This window comes from Heterocephalus glaber, unplaced genomic scaffold (assembly GCF_053883595.1).
Source record: "Heterocephalus glaber isolate CG9 unplaced genomic scaffold, H.glaber_assembly_v1.0 deba00001509, whole genome shotgun sequence".
Classification (NCBI taxonomy): Eukaryota; Metazoa; Chordata; class Mammalia; order Rodentia; family Bathyergidae; genus Heterocephalus; species Heterocephalus glaber.
Genome location: NW_028258325.1, coordinates 29,322,253 through 29,340,846, shown reverse-complemented (window position 1 = coordinate 29,340,846; position 18,594 = coordinate 29,322,253). Strand labels below are relative to the sequence as shown.

At 39.7% G+C, this 18,594-nt stretch overlaps 1 protein-coding gene across 3 annotated transcripts in view; it reads left to right on the top strand.

Annotated features, from left to right (window-relative positions):
- The first annotated feature begins 749 nt into the window (after positions 1–749).
- Arap2 (ArfGAP with RhoGAP domain, ankyrin repeat and PH domain 2) overlaps positions 750–18,594 on the top strand; it is a 177,754-nt gene continuing 159,909 nt past the window's right edge. For all 3 annotated transcript variants that reach the window (XM_004867672.4, XM_087187437.1, XM_004867671.4), the window contains exons 1-2: positions 750–1,316; positions 17,425–18,465. In XM_004867672.4, the coding sequence (XP_004867729.1) occupies positions 17,579–18,465 (887 nt within the window). In that variant the 5' untranslated portion in view covers positions 750–1,316; positions 17,425–17,578. The remainder of the gene's footprint in view (positions 1,317–17,424; positions 18,466–18,594) is intronic.

Genomic DNA, 18,594 nt, shown 5'->3' with positions numbered 1-18,594 from the left:
GGTAAGTAAGTGCATTTCACCATTTAACGCACAGAATCAGGCAGTTCGTGAAGAAATGTTTACTCATAAAGAACTAAATATAAGTAGTTGGCTTATGGGCTCTCTTGCAAACAGTTGGCTTTTGCAGACTCTTAGTATTCGGGGTTCACAAGGATTTTCTAGGATCTCCTTTTTTCTCTGGCTTCTTCCTTATTACTTCCAAGGGCTAGGTATCAAAGTCCACCCCCAAGGGAAGGAGTCCTTCTGGGATCTAACAAATCTCAGCTGTTTGAGGCGTAGTTATCCCTCCCTTCAAAGGAGGACCGAGAAGAAAGACCAATTTCCAAAAATAGGTGGAGAGGCTGTGTGACATCGATGTTGAAATTCACCGCCAACCCCCTTAAAACACTGGCTACTTGGCAAGGTGCTCAGCTCCTCAGATACCTCAACTGGAAAGGAGGTGTTAGCCTCTTCCCCAGAGGCAGGAGGTGAGGGAGAATCCTAAGTAACGGGCTCTGCCTAATCACCAAGGTCTTGTTAAATATACTGGTTTCCGGGCCCATCTGAAGCCAATTCCCCAGCGGAAGGCTGGAGTCTGAAGTTTGGGAGACGCCGGGCTGAGTAACACTAACAGTGTTGGCGAGGTTCCGTCCCTTGGACCCTCGGTTCCCCGTCAGCGAGCACAGCCCGGGGATGCCCTCGCCGCCTCGCGCCCCACGACGCACCTTGGCGGCTGCGTCAGCGCGGCTGGGGCGGGCCGGGCAGGGAGCCTCCCCGCGACGTGCGCCAGGTGGCGGGGGTGTCAGGCGAGGCCCACTGAGTCAGTCGCCCAGCTATGCGGCGGAACCAGGGCGGCCGGCTGAGCCGCCCCCGCCGCTGAGTGCGCGCTGCCCCCGCGCGCGCCCGGAGGAAGCGGCGGCGCGGGAGCACCTGGGCCGGGGCTGGGGAGGGCGCGGCGCTTCCGGAGCTGCGCGCCGTCCCGGCCGCGCTCGCCGCCTCCAGGTGCGGCGGCCAAAGGAACAGCGCCGCCCGAGCGGCCGTGGCCCGGCTGCAGACGTGTAGGGGCAGCCGAGGGCCGGCACGCAGCAGGCCCGCGCCGAGCGGAGGGCGGGAGGGACGCCGGCGCCGGTCTCCCGCCCGGCCCCGCCCCGCCCCACCGCCGGAGCTCTCGGCCCGGCCGGGGCGCGCGTGGCTGGCCGGCCGCGGGGACCTTCTCGGCGAGCCGGGCCGCTGGGCACTTTCCCGGTACATTTCCAGAGCGCAAAGTGCTGGGTTCTGGTTTCTGCCCCTTGGATTTCGCTCCCGCGTGTGGACGTCTAAAAGGAAACCAGAAGCGGGTAAGTGATACAGAAACTGCACTTCTGGGATTTGACCCGGCCGGGTGACAATCCGAATAGACAACTGGGATCCCCCACCCAACCCCCAGGAAGCAAGTTTTGGGCACCAGGCTTTTTTCTCAGCAGAGATAATGATTTTGCTGCGGTCCTGGTCTCAGTGCTCCCCTGCACCCTGCTTGTTAACCACTTTCAAAGGACTAGCCTGTTAATTAACTTCAGTTGCAATCATCTGGCCTCCACTTACTTGAACCCAGCACCCTACAAGGGGACCTGTGGAGAATGAGTTTACCAGATTAATCCTTCACCTTTACTTCCGGAGACAGTTCTCTTGGGGAAATGGGTGTCATCCTATTTATTACAGTAAGTTTTGTTTTATTTCGTTCTGGCTTGTTTTCTTAACCACTTTTCCCACCTCCTTCTGGCGATGTGGAGTTATTTTGATTTGGGGAAGACTTTCTGAAATTCTGTTGTGAGCTAAAACCTTTGATAATTACAGGGAAAGTACAAGAGAACGATAAGGCAGTTTGTGTGGAATAATAACATCTTAGGCTGTTGCCAGTTTGTGTGGTCCTAGTAACTTTCTTTTTCTTTCTTTCTTTCCTTTTTTTTTTTTTTGCAAGCTTGTCCTTGAAGTAGCCTGTTCAGTAGACTATATCCTTTGAGTTTAAAACAAAGGTTTTGAAAATAAGCTATTTTTAAAAGTACATTTAATCGGATGTCATTGTTATTTCCAATAATAGTATTGTACTTACAAGCTCAGTATTGATCTCCCCGCACTTAAGCACTCTGCACCAGCAGGAGTTTATGGAACATTGTTCATAAGTACTTGGAAGGTGAAGTTATGGGTGTTTAAAAAAGAATGCTAACTTTTTGAAGGAAAAAAACCCCTCCAAATTCTTATTCACGATTTCATACACTTTCAAGAGAGAGATGTGGGGAACAGTCTCATGACATTCCACTGTTTAACAGTATTTTAAAAAAGAAAGAAGTGGGTCATAGAAATAGGCTAGAGCCCAAAATGGAAATATCTCCCTGGCTCCTTTCCAAATAGATATTTAACCCACACCTCTAAGCTGGGGCCTGATACCAAGAGTGTTTTATATAGACTCGATTTGTGATTTGTCAGTACCCAAAGATTTATTAAATTAAAATGTACCTAGAGGGTAAGTCAAATGGCTCATTAAAACTTATTTATTTATGTGGGTGTGGATGTGTTTGTATTTTTTTCTTCTTCTGTAAGCCTGTCAGATGTTGCATGGGTTGCCTGTGCAGTGAGAGGCTGATGGTATGTTTAAAAACAATTTATCATTTTTCTAATATCATAAGTTCCTCCCAGTGAGTTTCATAGGTATTTAATGAATATTTTTAAGATTCAACTACTTTTAGTTACTGTGGTTAAATATAGAACTGAGATTATAATGAATTGCAGTTTTCTTAGGAACTTTTAGATTTGCATTTTGAAACAAGTTTTTAAACCCTGTGGCAGAATCTGGGTTATGGGACTTCATGATATCCAAGAAAGAATTTCTCATTTTATTTCTTCTGTTACTTTTTTACCCACTTCTTTCCAACTCAAAGTTTGGTGAAAGTGACTATAAAATGCTAAATGTAAATGACAGTCATCGCTTTAATAGCTTCTTTTAACGTGTGTCTCCTTCTTCTTTGCTTATTGATTCATTGGGATCAAATTTAGCACGTAGTAAAATGTGGAAAATTTTGGAATTCTTTGTAAACTATTAATTAGGTAGAGAATTTTAAAGTTAATGTTGGAAATATATTTTTAGCTTTGACCAAATGTGACAGATGTGAAGAGGGAGGTTAGGAGATGCCATTTTAATCTTTTTTGCCTTATAGTTTATTATTTTGGGTTTTTTCTAAGTATTGGCCAAATTAAGTTTAATAGTAGTTAAGCCATTTGGCTTAATAGTATGTATTCTTTTTTCATGATTCTATCTAGTTAGAAACTTGACTTGTGGAATTTTGTTACACTTTTGACTCTGCATAAGCTCTTTGTGATTGAGGAGGGAACAAAAGAACTCTGATCTGGATTGGAGTAGTTATTTTGTTGGGTAGCTTTGGTGATAAAAAGTGGTTGTGGGAAGAACATTGTTTGTCTTATACTGTAAGTTCCTCTGGAGATGGATAGGTGAGGGAATACTCAGAGAGGCTGAGAAGATGCCTCTCACCAAAGCAGAATGCAGAGGGTTATTGCTGGTTTAGGATGGGGAGGGAATGGTTTGAGTTGTGGAAGAGAGGAAGAGAGAGTGGTGGTTTCCTTTTTGATTATCAAGTGACTTGGACCTCTGGGGTTGGTGATGGTGAGGGATCATCCAGGTTTCTCCCCTGTATCTTCAAGAAATACAGACTTCTTACTCTGCTCTGCAGAGCCCTTCAGAGTTGCCTCCAGCCTGCAGTTCGGGTGTCACCTTTCATCACTCATGGAGCCATCATGGATCTACAGGGCCTCCTTGCTACTGGCTGGTGTTTATCCCTCTGCTGTGCCTCCTTCATGGAATTCCTTCTGTTTTCAATAAAAAGGAGGGTACATTGGATTCATTTGTAGGAAAATAGATGCACCTTCAGAGCATAATGTTAAGTGAAGTCAGATACATGAGTTTAAATATTGCATATGGCTTCTCTTATGTGAGAAACCAAGAATATAAATAGAGAGCAAAATAAAAGATAGATAATAGGAAAAGGGAGATAGAACTTTTGCAAAAAGAATTAAGATGTGTTCCAGCAAGTTAAGTGTTTCTAATTTAACATTTAGTTCTTTGATCCATGGTGAGAATATGGGTCTAGATTCAATCTTCAGCTTGTGGAGTGCCAGTTTTCCCTAAACCATTTATTAAAGAGGCTGTCTTTCCTCCACAGTGTGTTTTTAGCCCCTTTGTCAAAGATCAAATAGTTGGATGTACTTGGGGTTGTTTCTGCATTTTATTTTCTGTTCCATTGATCCTCCTGTCTGCATTTTTTCCAGTACCATGCTGTTGTTATCACAGTAGCTTGGTAATATAACTTCAGGTCTGGGATTCTGATGCATCCTACTTCGCTCTTTTTAACCCAGGTTTGGTTTTGCTATTCTGGAGCATGGTTCCTAATAGATAAATCTTGGAACTGGGTCATATGCCCATCAGCAGATGAACAGATAAAGAAAATGTGATATTTACACATAATGGAGTATTGCTTTGCCGTAAAGAAAGATAAACTTGAATTCTTTACAGGAAAACGGTTGTACTTTGAGACCATAATATTCAGTGAAAAAAATCAGATGCACGAGTTTGAATACCACATTTTCTCTTTATTATGAGAAAGAGATGGAAGGAGGAGGGATGGAAGGAAGGAGTAGGGGGTGAAAAAATGAATTGGGGTGTGTTGTGTTCAGGTACCAACTTCCCAGAAGAAATGTAAACATTTTGTGCCACACACATCTACTAATAAACTAAACAAATAAATGTGAAAAAAAGAGTTAAAATGTGTTATTTACATGTACCAACTCCCCACAAGGAATGAAATCATTATGTACTGCAAACACGTACTAATGAAAAACAAAAAGATGAATACTGACCTCTGCACCAGTGACGTTTCTCCCTGCTCCTCTTGAAACCCTCATCATGAGCTCCTGCACTGATCCCCTCCTCGCATAGTTCAGAATCGCTGCAGTGTTATGCTATATTCCTGGAGCTGATTTGAGAGATTTAGAGTTCCAAAGCACTCTGAAGCATAATGTCGTCTCTCTAGGTGATTACAAATAAACCATAGGAAAATAAGGTTCATAAAATTTGATTTTTTATGTCATTATGATTTCGGTGTTCTTTGGATGCAACAGATTCTTCCAAAAAAGTTTTGTTTTGCTATTCCTTCTTCCCTGACACTGAGCAGTAAAGGATTGATTGTTCAAATGCACGTGACTGTCCTTTGCTCATTGTCATATTTAATCTGCCACTTTATTTTAAACTCTTGGAGGAGGATATTCACTTTCTTTGTAGCTGTTAGAACTGTTCTCAAATGAGATAACAGATAGTGTTATCTTGAACTGCAAATATTTCCCACTATTATCTTGGTGAAAGTAGTGTTCCTTAAATATTTATTAAATGAGCAAATGTAAGCAAATAGACCAATAAGTTAAGAGACATTTGTTGAGGTACTTTCTTTTCATAAGAAAAAGAGACTGACAATTACTGAACCAATAGGAAGCCCTCAAATTCAGTTGGAAAAGAGGTCAGGGTGCTATTTATAAATACAAAGAGGAAACATTCACAGTAGGCTGTTTTGAAACATCTGGTTGTTGGTTTAAAAATGTGACTCAAATTCAGAGAGATAGTGTATGTTGTATACCAGTTTTTACATTGGAATGTAACATACAGAAAATGTGTATATACCATATATGTACAGTGTAATTTTTTGTGAAGTATCATGACAGATTTTACCAGAGCGAACATTAAAGCTGTGACCAACATATCATGAAATGTTATAGAATCCTGAAGAATAAGTTCCAGTGAAGAATGAACTCAAGAGTTCTAAGGTGCCTGGTTCTCTTTTTCTTTCAGTTGTCAGTATACAGATGTCTCCCACTGTGGAGAGGTAGGAGTGGCCAATACCTGGCCTAAGTAGTTGCCTGAGTGTTAGATACACACAGGTCAGAGTTAGTGATGCAGGTTTCAGCTCACCTCTGCTTTCCATGAGTCCCACTTCTGCCCTTGTAGAAACTACATGAAATTTTTCTTTGGTTGCCCAAGAATAATGGCTCCACTTGAAAGATCTTGCCATTAGAATTCATAACAGGTTCCAAACTTGAGCCAATTAACTAAAAATCTAGATGGGCAGCTTAAAAGACAAGGATTTTACTGAAGCTAAGGATATTGTCAAATATTTAACCATTAAGATATTATCTAAAACACCTAAACCTGGGTATTAGCTGTGCTTCTAATTAAGGTCTCATAATAAATAAAGGAGTTGCCCTCCTAGCCTTCAAGGGTATGGAAATACATAGATGTTAAATTCTAGATTTTGAGTGTTGTGTTTTTCAGATCTCACATTAAGTTTGAAGGTAATAAAAGTGTTGCTTAGAATAATCCTTTCTCCTGGATCCAGGCATGAAATGATTTTGCCTAGAGCCTGGCTATTTTAGGATCAAACCTCAGTCATTCTCCCTCTAGCAGCTACTAAGTACTTGTTGTTTGCCAGACACTATTCTAAGATACTTATGCATATGCATGCATTTCATCTTCAGACCAGCTCTGCTCAGCATTGTTAGCATCCCTGCTTACTGGTGTCAGTCGTGAGGGACAGGGAAGAATTTACCAAGGCCGCAAAGGTTGCATGTGGCAGAGCTGGGAACTCTGGCAGTCACTGTGGCCTGTGTTCCAGGTCTGTTGTCTTCAGGTGAAATCATCAATCTCTAAATGCTAACCACATCTATATTTCATGAAATTAATACAGCTGTGCTCACTGCTGTGTTAAGTGCTTTGTGCATTTATTAGAAGAATAATTTACAGTGCTTATTTAAAGGAATGTAACATTACAGTCTCAAGAATACCACTCAAGCCAAGTGTGTTAATATAATATGAATAAGATCAAGTGCAGTATTTTATATAACTAATGAACTAATAATAACCAGCATTTTTTGGTAAATTTGCACTTCATGTCATGTGCTATGAAATATACTTTATATATTTTATTTGTTTAATCTATCAGAAATGCTGTAAGATATGAGGCATATTATCCTTATTTTACAAGTGGGGAATCTGAACTTTGGGGGAAGTTACATAATTTAATCAAGGTACTCAGAAAGTGGGGAAGCCAGGGTTGGCATTCATGCATTGTGATACCTGTACTGTTGTGTGGGTAGCATTAATGAGAGATTAAAGACATTTAGATGGAATAGGCATGGAAACCTCGTGGAGTGACAGTGCTGGACTTGTGAGCCTTGAATTGGCTGTTAAAGGAGAGAAAACGTTCAGGTACATACAACACAGGGACTTCCTCCCATGCCCCATCTCCTTTTTGTTGTCGTAAAAACATAAAATTTATTATCTTAGCCATTTTGAAATGTACAGTTTTATAATATCAGGTATATCTACATTGTTTTGAAACAAGAGTTCCAGAACTTCTTCATCTTGCAAAACTGAAATCCTGTACTCAGTTACCACTGACCTCTCTGTCCCTGCTTGTAGCCACTATTTCTACCTACATTTTCTATGAGTAGGGCTACCTAAGATAATCAATATAAAGGGATCATATAGTATTTGCCCTTTATTTGATTGGCATATTTCACTAAGCATCATATCCTCAAGATCCAGCCATCTTGTAGCAGCTGACGGGATTTTCTCCATCTCTTTTTTTAAAGACTCTTAGTATTCAGTCTTCCATCCTGTGTATATCACATTTTGCTATCCATTTATCTGTCCATGGACATTGGTTTCATCCTTTTTTTTTTTTGTGGTACTGGGGATTGAACTTGGGACCTTGCGCTTGCAAGGCAGGCACCGGAACCACTGAGCTAAATCCCCGGCCCTGGTTTCATCCTTTTGCATCTCATTTAAATCTAAATCTTTGAGATATCGTCAGGTATTTTTTTTTATCAGTACTTTCTCTCCTACTCCAGTTGTTTTTTACTATCACCATTTGTGCTCTTGTGGCTTATGAATACTTACTTTGGTCTTATGTGGTTATTGGATTTTGACTTGGTATTATACCATATCAGTCTTGTATTAGTTGCCTTCCTGAAATGATAGATGTAAAATAAATTTTAATAAATTGTTTATGTTACCATTACTTTATGCAATGATTTCAGAGATGTTCCCTATTAATTTATTAACTCATAAATCTCAGGTAACTGCATGTAAATGAAGGTAGGCTCCTGTATTTAACCACTCGTGTGGATATACACTCCCATAATTGAACTAAAAGGTTTGTAAAACTTGAACTTGCAAGGCATGGTAGGTGTTATAGCAGCATTTCCCTAGAGAATATAAGTGCTTATGCATAGCACATAACGGTGAGGAGGTCTTTGATACGTTTCTACCATTAGATCAGTTGTACACTGTTAGCGGCATCTCAGATAATGGCATAGGTTGTGGCGTCCAACTCTTGGAATTTGGGCTGCACTACTTAACTGCAGCATGGTTTTGAGCATAGGGCTTTTCTTCCAAGGTATACATGAGAATTAAATGAAATCCCACACAGATGGTCTACAAACACTTTATAGCTCTTGGTTATTAATAACAATATAAGTCTGAGGAAAAATGAACAACTATGAATGTGTTTTGATGGGTGGGGAGGAGTAGTGGTCTAGGTACAGAATTTAGGACAAAGGAGGTCAGAGCTTGTGAGTACACACATTTAAGAGATGAACAGGTTGAGAGGACTTAGCTTCCTGAAGGGGCTTAATTTCAGCACGTGATAAAGAAGGTAAAAGAATAATAGTGGCGAGGAAGGCCAAATGACCAATTTTACACTTTTCAGGGCCTAAGCACTCGGGCTGTAGTAATCAGTTAGCAGTTCTGACCTTCACCCTTTTGCAGTCTACTTTATATTATGGGATCACGTAATATGAAAATGAAAAGCACAATTTCTCTAAAACACTTTCTACTTTCTTTTCTGCTTGGTTGTGGAGAAACAAAGTTGAACATGTTGACTTGATGAGAACTTGGAGTTAATATCTCAGTATTAAACTTGAGTTTGCTTAATGTGCAAATAATATACTTGTTTCTTGTGATATATTCTGTACTGAAGAACAAGTGGTCTTCTCTAAGACCTGTAATCTGAAATATGTAGTTGAGCATATTATGCCTGTAAAATCCTTTATTTTTCCAAGGAACTGGCTGTTTTTCCTTAGTGAGTTAACAAATGTAAGACAGGGATACTTTTCTTTTATCACGTCTAGTACCAGGCACTATATGAGGACCTAATTAGTTTTAGAGATTTGGAGGAATAAGAATTGTGCCTGAGATTTTTTGTACCATTGTAGGATGTCATGAATACTTTTCTTATCTACTGATACCACTCAGTCATTGAGACCAGCAAAAGTATTTTCTCACGTGTTCTGGATCTAACCCTGAGAGATAGTTTGACTCTATTGGGAATTACTGTTCTGGAATACAATAAACTTTCATTGTTACTTAGAATCTGTAAGACTTGTATTGTAAGACATTGAAAAGTTTGATTATTCATTTAGCTGTCAGATTTTTTTAAAATTTCTTTTTAAAGGTTCTTTTCAGTTCTCTGATCTTATGATTGTTAAGCCTGTTATTTCATCACATTTGCAAGTTTCTAACTGTGCTAAGGTTATACTTCCTCTTTTATGATGCTGTGCTTTATTTTTTGAATGGATTAAATGTATAACAGTTCAATTATGCTATTGTTATTTTTTTCTCTTATAAGGTATTAGAGTCAAGCAAAGGTAATTCCAGAAGTTGTTAGCATTGAATAATAAATGATCTTATGAATTAATAAAGTGATTCAATTGAAAACCTGATTTTCAATTGTTTTCTTCCCTAGCTCAACTAAAAGGACACAAAAATTCTATTGGTAATGGGAGGATGAGTGAGAAGTGGGGAGGGGCTTCCTGTAGTGGTTTTCCTTACTTGAATTAGGAGGGAGAAGGCTGTCCCAAACCTTGAGTTCTTAAATGGCTCACCAACGGTTTGGACTGATTCTAGCTAATCACCTGCCATGCTTGACTTTTGGTTTGAGGATAATTTTTCTTTTTGGGGGTTGTTAGATGGATTGGAGAAGTCTATTTGAATTCTGTCATTGTTCTTTATGAGCTTCCTGACTTAAATAGACTAAAATTTAAAACTATGTGTACTTTACACTTCTCATTTTAAAATACCTCAAAGCTGGGAAGAAGTACTTTAACAAACATTTGTGGAGAACCTGCTGTACGTACCTGACAGTGTTTAACCTCAAGGGCTACAGCACTGAACAGTGGACAAGATCACCGTCCCCCTGGAGCAATTAACAGATGTTCAGCAGTAGTAAATGCCAGGAAGACAGTTAAGCAAGAGTAAGGAGTAGTGAGTCACCATGCATGCTTGTATGCATGGGGTGGGGTGGGGATTAGAGAAGGTCTCTTCAAAGAGGGCCCAGTTGATCATAGACTTACTAAACTGATAGAGTGAGCCATAGATACATGTTGGAGATGAAGATTTAAAGGAGATGGAAGGGCAAGAGATAAAGAAACAAGGCTGAGTCCAGCATGGTAGCTCTCAGTGGAGGGGGAAAACAAAGCAATGATATGATATGACTTGTGTTCTAAAATAAATCACTCTGGATCCTTTATTAAGAATCTGTTGTGTGTGTTTGGGGAGAGGGCCAGGGAGCTAAGACAGAATGAGGGATCTCAGTCCAGGAGGCTATTTTAGTGGTCTGAGATAGATAAGATGGTGGCTTGGACTAGGTTGTGAGCAGGGGAGGTGCTGAGAGGTAGTTGGGATTCAGAATGTAGTTTAAAGGTAAATCTCAGTAAGATAATAATACAGTGTTTTTAAAGTGACATGGCAAAGCACACATAAAACAGGTTGCTTCTGAATGTTTACTTCCTCATGGAACTGTGTCAGGTTAGGATGGGAACATGCACAATCTCACTGGTATTGTTCTTTGTGTGTTCTCTAAACATACACTCCATTATGTTGATAAATAATTTCACATTTATATGGGCAAATCATCTTGGCAGAGTGTATTATGGAATGATAATAAAGTAATAATGGCAAACACTGACTTGGTCTTGTTATGTGCCTCTTAGTATCTTATGTGCTTTGCTTGTACTAACACATCTCACAGCAGCTCTGTGAGGCATAGATGCTATTATTATTCCCATTTTCCTGATGCAGAACCTGAAGCAAAGAGGTTAGTTACTCATACAAGGACACAAAGCCAGAAAGTGGGGAATCTGGATTTGATTCATACTCTTTGGCTTCACAGCCTGGGCTTTTAGACTGTACTATTCTATGGAATGAGCAAAATATAATTAAACTCTTACTAAGGTCTGAATGTATGTGTCCCTCCCACATTCATATGTTGAAACCTAAGCTCCACAGTAATGGTAATAAGAAGTGGGACCTTTGGGAGGTAATTAGGTGAGGAGGTGGACCTCACATGAATGAGTTAGTGAGTTTATAAAGTGGGCTAAGGTAGCTTGTTGGCCCCCTTTGCTCTTCTGTGTGAAAACATAGAAAATGCCATCTATGACGAATGAGTTTTTAGCAAACAACCCTGTTGCTGGTTTGATTTTGAGTGCCTCAACCTCCAGAACTGCAAGCAATAAGTTTCTACTGTTTATAAATTATCCAGTCTAAGATATTTTGCAATAGCAGCCTGGATAGATTAAGACAACATTCTAAGAAGTAAATTTTGTAAGTATATGGAAAAAGAATATAAATTTCTCACTTTATATAGACTCTGTGAAGAAAATTATGTCTTAGACCTCAGGTAGAAAACATTTAAGCTATGGTGAAAATAAATATCATGGCACAAGAGAATGTTTACTAAGCATCTTTCTGTGCTAAGCACTGTTTTAACAGGTTGAATTCTCTAATTTACTGTGCACCAATGCTGAACTACCTGAGGACAAAATGTTTCCATTGTGTAGAAAATGAAATGATCAATATCAACCTGGACATGTGCTAGAAAGTGGAGGAGATGGGATTTAACCTCATTTGAATCCATATCCATATGCAGTGTGTTAGGAAAGCCTTTCCATTCAAGGGAGGAAAGTGATGAGGTTAGGCTTAGGTACATGGGTATAAAGAATATTTGAGGGGTGTAAAGAATTTAGAATTGGAATTACTACATTTTGTTGCATACTATGATCATCTTTGGAGAGTATTCCAGATGATGGATTCCTGGGCTTGTTACAGTTTTTGCTGTCTACCAGATCCACAGACTAGCACCTGGAGGGCCACTCACCTGGAACATGGTTTACGGCCAATAAGCCTGCTTGGAGGTCAAAATGTGGAAGGATGCAATTTTATATTAAAGAGTTTTGACATGATAGATTTTTTTCTTTTCTTTCTGTCTCTGTCTGTCTATTGGTCTGTCTGCCGGTCTGTGTGTCTCTCTGTCTCTGTCTCTTTCTCTCTCTCTCCTTTTTGCTATACTAGAATTGAATCTAAAGCCTCATGCCTGCTAGGCAAGTACTCTAGCACCAGGGATGTGTCCCACACCCCTCCCCCTCCCTTTTTTGAGACCAAGTCTGCCTAAGTTGCTGAGTGAGGCTGCCTTTGAACTTGTGATTATTGGTCCTCAGCCTCCCAAGTAGCTGGGATTACAGGTAGGCACCACTGTGCCCTCCTCATGTGTTATAATTTTATAGAGTTAAATGTGCTCATCTCTTTGTATCTAATGATGTGCTTCAGTGCTCGATCCTCTAAGGAAAAAACTAGATCTTAGATGTTCATCTCTTGGGGGTCAGACAGTTAAATCGGATGTTTGAACAACAGCTGGCATAAAAGTGCTGAGAGGCTTCCAGGGCCTATGGGAGGGGAGCCTTTTCCCCTTATTAAAAAAAAAAACCCAGGGCGTTGGCCATATTCAGCATGTTAAATGGTTATAGAGAGATAGTTTTGTGTAAAGTACTCAGTATAATTATCCTCGATTCAGTCACCCACAAAATACAGGTGTAGGTTTAGACTCCAAAGAAGGGAAAAGACTTCGTGTATTTAAACACAAATACAAATGCACGCAACTAGCAATATATGGTCCTCAAACATTTCTATCATCCCTACCAACCTTTCTCCATCTCTTAAACATGTTCCAAATACTTTGGAAAGTTCTAGGATGCTAGTTAATGGATGTTAATAGAAAGGATTGTTGTGCTCTATTTTAAAGGATCAACATGATGACTTCATAGTGGAGGTAACACCTGCTTCTTCAGATTATAAATGGTCCATAGAAAAGCAGATATACATATGTAAAAACTATGAAACTATTAAATAGCTTGTCTCAGGAGGATGAAAGTAATCAACTAAAGTGAGTGAAGGATGTTGATAGACTGTTTGACATAGGTCAAATATGAGACTGGAGTTAGCCCTAGGAACCCTTTTTTTTTTTCAAACAAATCTTAGGAATTCCTATCTTGCAGGAATTATATATGGTACTTGGGATTTCATGCATATTTGCTGTTTGCATCAATAGTACCTACTAGTATTAATAGAAGGGACCAGACAATTGCATGGATCTGTAAGGAAGATAGACTTCACCCTGTTGAGAATGTACAGTGACATGCCAAATTTGGACTTTTAATTGTTCATTGATACATGGAGTGTGGGCAAAGTTGTTCAGAAACTGTATTAGTAATCCAGGCAAGAGATATAGTGAGGCTGTACACCACAGCAAAGCCAGTGAGGATGGGGTATTAGGTCAGTTACTGTTTTTAGTTATATCCAGATTGCTCCCAAGGGCCTCATGTGTTCATAGGCTTTTGGAAGAGGATTAGACCACGAGGACACTATAGCTAAATGTGCTGTTAGGAGGCCAGGCCTGGTTGGATGAGGCAAGTCACCAGGAGCATTACTTCCTAAGGTGTATTTCACTCCCTGGTTCCTGCCTTTCCAGTCTGCTTCCTGGCTGCCATGACTGGAGCAGCTCACCTCTACCATGCCCCACTTCCATGCTGTTTCCTCAGAGCTAGCTGACCTAGGAATGAAATGTGAGCCAAAATAAACCTTTCCTTCTTCAAATTGTGTGTATCAGGTAATATTTTGTCCTAAGTGAAGAGGAAAGTGAGTAAGACAGTCATAGTAATACCGTACCACAGACTGTGTGGCCTAAACAGCAGAAATGTACATCTCACAGTTCTGGAGGCCAGCAAGCCGAGTGGCTTCTCGGTAAGGACACTCTTCCCTCTGGGCTTGCAGAGCGCTGCCTTCTCCTCCTGGCCTTCCACAGCAGTGGGGTAGGGAGGGAAAGAGGGAGGCAACTCTGTGTGTCAGGGTTCCACCCTTACAGCCTCATTTAACATTAATTACTTCCCAGAACCCTGTCTCCAAATACAGTCCTTTCACTGGGGCTTCAGCACATGAATGGGAGCGGGGCACAGTTCTGTCCATAGCAAGGAATAAAATCAGTAACTTGCCAGGTTCTTTGAATGTGGCAGATGCGATATGGGTGGGGTTGGGAATCCCCTCAGGTCTTTGGATTGGGGTGACTGGGTGGTTTTGGTACCTGGAGGTTTCTTGATGGGTATACTTTGTGGAAATTGCTTTTGTTCCAATAAAATTTTTGTGAAATTTGGTAAGGAAGACTGTGACTTTTTAGAATTTATTCTACCCAAAAGGAAAGTGCTTCTAATCCTCTTAAATTATTGACCAGTTGATCATATTTATCATTGCTAAAAGAAATAAATTATATATCCACTCATTTTACTATTTACAATAGTGATTTCCATTTTATGACGTGCCAAAAAAAGACAACACAAAGTAAGGTGGTTTGAATTTGATGTTGAGGGTAACTTTTTTTTTTATTTTATAAACATTTTCCTATCTTAGGTGTGAAACAAAAGTACCTTCCTGACATTCCTGACTGGCATTTTCAGCCTTTCCTCTCCTTTGTATTTTTACTGCTCCTGCAGTAAGATCTGGGGAAGATGCGTGTTTTCCTTCTGATACTATGCCAGCTTTTCAGTGTTTGCCGGTATTTTTTAAATAGCTAGGCACAAGCTTACGAACAAGTGGCATGTAACACTTTGCGCCTCGTGGAGAGCTTTTTCAATGTGATTTCCAGAAGCAATGCATCAAAGCTTGCTCAGACATGCTTACCTTGCTTATCTTATTTTGTGCACATTCTATACTTTTGTCAGGTAAAAAGGCTGAAAACCAAGACCTGACTAGGCCACAACAAGCCTTTATTCTGGGAACAAATCTGCCAGGCTGTCTCAGAACAAAAGGAGAGACAAAGGCAATTTGGCAGGGGCAGGGAGTGCCTTTCATAGAGACTGGGGTGGGGTTTGTAGGAGCTGAGGCGGGGTTGAGTGAGGTAGTGACTAGGGAATGGAGGAGCTGGTGATGTCACTAGGTGGTAGGAGGTGAGTGAGTATTAGGTTACTCTCTAGGTGGGAACAGGAGCATGCTGGGAAGAAAGGTTTGTTCTTTGGTGGGAGCAACCATCTTGGCATGACCTCACACAGGGGAGGGGGCAAGGCACACTAGGAAGAGGGCAGCTACTATACATAATAGCCACTGAGGTAGTGGGAGACCTATCAACTTTTCTCTTTTTCTTAAATTTTTGTTATTTTTGTTAGTACGTGTTTGCAGTACATAATAATTATATTCATCATAGGGAGTTGATACATGTACATAACACATTGTAATTCCTTTTACTTTTTCTCTCTCCTCACTTTCCTCTCTTGTTCCCCTTGCCATTTGCAAAAGATCTATCTCCCTGTTTCCTATTATCTGTCTTTTATTTTGCTCTTTATTTTTACTTGGGATTTCTCATATAAGAAGAACCATGTGATATTTAAGCTTGTGTGGTTAAATACGGTCTTTATTGAAGCATGATATGTAGAAATTTATAGATATGAATTGTCATAAACTGCACACACCCAAATAACCAGCCCTGAGATAAATGGACTCTGTTTTAAAATCTGGTTATGTGGTTTGGGAAAAAAGAGGCTATCTGAATCTGAGACAGTGAGGGGACTCCTTCTGGAAAGATGGTAGATATACTCCTTGGGCCTCAACTCAGGGGCTGTTGAAAGTATAATATGTGTTCTTCCCTATCCATACCTCAGTCTGCCAAACAAAAGCACTGCCTATTTCTCGAATCCCACCCATGATTCTTTTAGCAGCTACAATGTCCCATCCTTATCACAAGTCAGGAATGTTTATGCATCATGGGGCTGCCTGCCAGTAGAAGGGATCTCTGTAACAGTTCCTGGGATAACTTGACTACCCATTCCTCAAGGCCAGGATGTTTGCACAACAAAGAAGACACCTTTTGAAACTGCTAAGAACAGATGAAATACTCCCAGACTTTAGCCTACTCCTCCAGGAATAAAAAGCTTGCTCCTTTCTTTGTTAACTGGCCAGCATGATTTTTTTTTTTCTCTCTCAGCCCTGCTTCTCTTTAGTTTTTCTTTTTCTCAAGCTGAAGTTCCGCCTGGCTTTCTTCCTTTTCCATTAAAACTTTTCAGCGTAAGCTTTTACTTTCTGGCTGGACTTTCCTTTCTGTTGACACCAAGTCAGAAATCCCATGTCTGGTATCAAATCTGCTGTGTACATTGGAGGAAAATGTGAACTTTGAACTTTTACCTTTTACTTTCATATTAGCTTCTTGTTATCTAACATATTTAAGAATTGACTTACATATTGTTTAAATATATAAGTACTTGCATTGTTGCAATGAAAATTATTGACCTGAAAAATATGTTCAACCTGTTTTTTAAGAGTCTCAAAGGTATGAGTGTTTTGTGAGGCTATATTTAACAAGCCCAGCCTATGAATATTTAATTTTAATTCTAATGCCAATGCCTGACTTGGCTACTATTTGATTAGAACCCAGACAATGGGAAGTTATCTGTTAGTTTGTAAATATTTGTCCTGTAGAAAAGATATCCCCAATAGTATCATTTTGTTGCCCTAAAGAACATTAACCAGTTTAAAAAGAATCTTACATAGCTAACTTATTGTAATGCTTTAAAAAAAAAAGTCTTTGTGACAGACACATATGCTCTTGGAACCAGCCCTACCATCTTACTTACTGGTTCCCTTTTCAGTTAATGAGATGAACAAAATGTTTGACACATTTTCATTCTATATCTATGAGAAAGTATTTTTTTAGCATTTTGAAAATTATGGTTTGATGCTGCCATAATATTTCTGTTGTGTACCTTTTTCATGTTATCCCAAGAAATCAACTTCCTGGTGTGTACGAAAGCAACGTGCCAGTTTGGAAGTCAGTGAGTGAAAAGTGTTGTCCTAATTATTGTTGTGTTTTTTCAGGAAAAGTTTAAATAAAACTAGGTTTTACTAATTAAAATGTCATGTACTGGAGGTATAGCTTAATGGTAGAGTGTGTTCTTAGCATTTGCAATATTTTGGGTTCAGTCCCTTGGAACATACACATCTATCTATCTGTCTGATAACTTATTTTTATTTTTTTCAAGGTTTAAGCACATGAAACATTCTATGTGGAGAAAATAGCATTTTGAGAAGATAACTTTTCCAGTGATAAAGCAAAAACCAGTAGAGAAGTGCATCCTCTTATATATCAGTCTCATTGTGCTGCTTTTTATAACTTAGCTTAGTAATGAAACCATTATGTCCTCAGTCAGTGAAGTGAATATTGATATCAAAGATTTCTTAATGAGCATTAATTTGGAGCAGTACCTCTTACATTTTGAAGAGTTTGGTTTTTATACTGTGACGGACTGTGCAAGAATAAATGATAGTGTGCTACATGAAATTGGAATATCACCTACAGGACACCGTAGGAGGATACTAAAAAAATTGCAGATGATCTTGTCAAAAATGCAAGAAATCCCAATATATGCAAATGTTCATAAAACAAAGAGTGATGACACTTCAAAGGATCGCCATGCTCCATCTTCTCATCAGAACACCTGCATAGAACTTTCTGATTCTGGAAGTTTTCAGACACATAGCTCAACAGAGTTGGAGACAGTTGTAAAAAATCTAGATCAAAATGACATTCATATGGCAAAGAGCCTGTCTTTTCAATCAGATGATAAGTTCTCTCTTTCTGAACATGACTTTCCCATTTCAGAAGAATCACACTTGAATTTCGATTCTCACGATTTATCATCTGGTAAAGTAGAATCTTTGGCTATAAAGAAGACTATGGATTGTACAACTAAAGAACAGCAAACAGAAAAAGTTGATTTGTTATCAGAAAACTTGAGCATCCTTCCGAATGCAGACCCTGAATGCCTTTCTTCCCTGGACTGTTCAACATCAGGAGCACAGTCTGGAAACGGAACTAATGGCTTATTAGAAAGATCACTACCATCCCCGTTGTTTCAGTTTCAAGGAGAAATGGTTGTAAATGATTTGTATGTTCCGTCATCACCAGTCCTGTCACCTATGAGAAGTCGTAGCAAGCTAGTTTCAAGGCCATCTCGATCTTTTCTGCTGAGACACCGACCTGTTCCAGATATTCCAGGGGCAACAAGAGGAATTTCAGGGAGGTAAGAAGTTTTACAATAAGATGTAAGTACTCAGCTTGGAGTCATTTAATTATTTTTTCAGTCTTCCTTTCTAACTTTGACATGTATGTATTTACCTATTCAACCAACCTTTTCTTCTCTATTCAGATT